The sequence below is a fragment of the Condylura cristata genome, unplaced genomic scaffold (assembly GCF_000260355.1).
Source record: "Condylura cristata isolate star-nosed mole 26May11 unplaced genomic scaffold, ConCri1.0 scaffold00015, whole genome shotgun sequence".
NCBI lineage: Eukaryota > Metazoa > Chordata > Mammalia > Eulipotyphla > Talpidae > Condylura > Condylura cristata.
Genome location: NW_004567116.1, coordinates 135,155 through 136,920, shown reverse-complemented (window position 1 = coordinate 136,920; position 1,766 = coordinate 135,155). Strand labels below are relative to the sequence as shown.

Here is a 1,766-nt window from a genome sequence, read left to right as displayed (position 1 = left end):
CTGCCCCCAGCGCCCCAGCACCCCCAAGGCTGCTCCTGCCCCCTACAGGACTGGGCCTTTGCCTTCCATCCTCTTGTCCAGTGAGGGCCAGGCTTTTCTGGTTGAGCCCAGGACCCCAGCTGCTTAGCTGGGCGGGAGGTAGATCCCTGGACAGCCCAGGCTGGAGCTGTGTGGCGACAGGGCCAGGCGGGCAGGGCGGGACAGCTGGCGCCCGGGGCCCTGCTGCAGCAGGGCAGCTGGAGGAAGGCGGGCGTGCACTGGCTGGGGGTGGAGGCCCACGAGGTCAGGTGCCGGAGGCTGGCCTTGGGGGGCCCGGGCCACAGCCGAGGGCCAGGGCCGGCAGCCTGCTGCTGTGTGTGTGGCAATCCGGCCGGGAGGCCTTGGGTGCCCGCGGGGGCGGGGGGCCTGGCCTGGGCTGGTCCGGTTCACCCCACTGCCTGAGCCTGGCGCAGTGCCCGGGTGTGGGCGCCCCGTCCCGGCCGGCATGCCGGGGCAGCGCGTACCTTCTTGGCCCCGGTCAGGGCTGCCTTCTGCAGCTTGTGGTAGCAGTACTTGGCGTAGGTGCTTATCGCCACCCCTGGAAGAGAAGGGCAGCCATCGGCAGGGCGCGGAGGCCGGCCAGCATGGCGGAGCCTGCAGGGGTGCAGCGGCAGCTGTGCCGGGCCTGGGCATCTTTGGGGCCTGGCTGAGCCCCTGCCTGCACCCCCTGCCCAGGTCAGGCCCGCGCCGCCTGGAGCGGGGACACAACCAGCCGGACAGGCCAGTGCCCCAGAGTCAAGGAACCCGGGTCCCCTCCCCAGCCGGCCCTGGGAAGCTCCGAGAGGGTCACTTGTGCTGGCCGGCGGCGGGGCAGTGACTGGGAAGCAGGCCCAGCCCTGCCCAGCGGGGACCTCAGCCAGGGGAGGCCAGGCGTCCAGTGGCCGCTGCCCACGGCTGCCGTGCTGTGGGGACTCTGCTGGCCCAAAGGGTCGAAGAGCACAGGCAAGGGGGTGCAGTCCCCTTTCTCGGGGCCCCCTCAAGCCCCCGGCCCGAGCAGCTCTCGCTGGCAGCCACAGGGGACAAGGGCCGGCGGCCTCCGGGCGCTGAGCAGCCGGGACGGCCCAGCCCGGCCTCCCGGGCGCCGGTCTCGCTTTCCCTGGGCCTCTGCTGGGCCCGCGCCCCAGGGAGGCCCCATCCTCGTCCCGGGACTGCCAGAGCACAGAGGCGCTTTGTTCAGGAGAGAGGACGGTGCTGAGGGTGAGGGGCCGGGCCGAGGGGCAGCTGGGCCTCCTGGCTCCCTGGGGCCGCCAGTGGGTCAGCGCGCAGCTTGTGCGGGGGCTGGCCGCGGCCTGGCGTGTGCAGCCACCTGCCGCTGCCAGGGCGGCCCTGCGGCCTCGGGCACCCCGTGGGGGCGTCCTGGCTCCGAAGGCCCTGCCGGGCCAGGCTGGGGACCCCCCCCGCCAAGGCCCCCGCCCCCCAAGGCCCGCAGACAGGCCAGGCACGGAGGTCTGCAGAGAAGGCGGGCAGGTGCCCCGGCGAGCCCAGGTTAGTGCCCGCCCGCCCGCAGCCCAGAAGCAGTTAGAGGAGGCCGGCAGGAGCGGGCCGGCGGGCGGGCGGGCGGCTGCGGGCCCTACCATCTGGCTCCTCAACATAGGGCTTGGGTTTCTTTCTCAACTTGGCCTTCTTCTTAGCGGTCCTCTCCAGGAGCTCCCGCACATGCCGCGCCACTGGGGAGCAAACAGAGCCGTGAGCGCGGCCCCGGCGGGCGCCTGGGCCCCCGGCGGCCG

The 1,766-nt window shown here is 73.8% G+C and overlaps 1 protein-coding gene across 1 annotated transcript in view; it reads right to left on the bottom strand.

Annotated features, from left to right (window-relative positions):
• ARHGAP39 (Rho GTPase activating protein 39) overlaps nucleotides 1–1,766 on the bottom strand; it is an 11,178-nt gene that overhangs the window by 5,750 nt on the left and 3,662 nt on the right. Inside the window, exons 2-3 of the mRNA XM_012725099.1 lie at nucleotides 1,614–1,706; nucleotides 504–577 (exon numbers count right to left, since the gene is read on the bottom strand). Coding sequence (XP_012580553.1) covers nucleotides 504–577; nucleotides 1,614–1,706 — 167 coding nt within the window. The remainder of the gene's footprint in view (nucleotides 1–503; nucleotides 578–1,613; nucleotides 1,707–1,766) is intronic.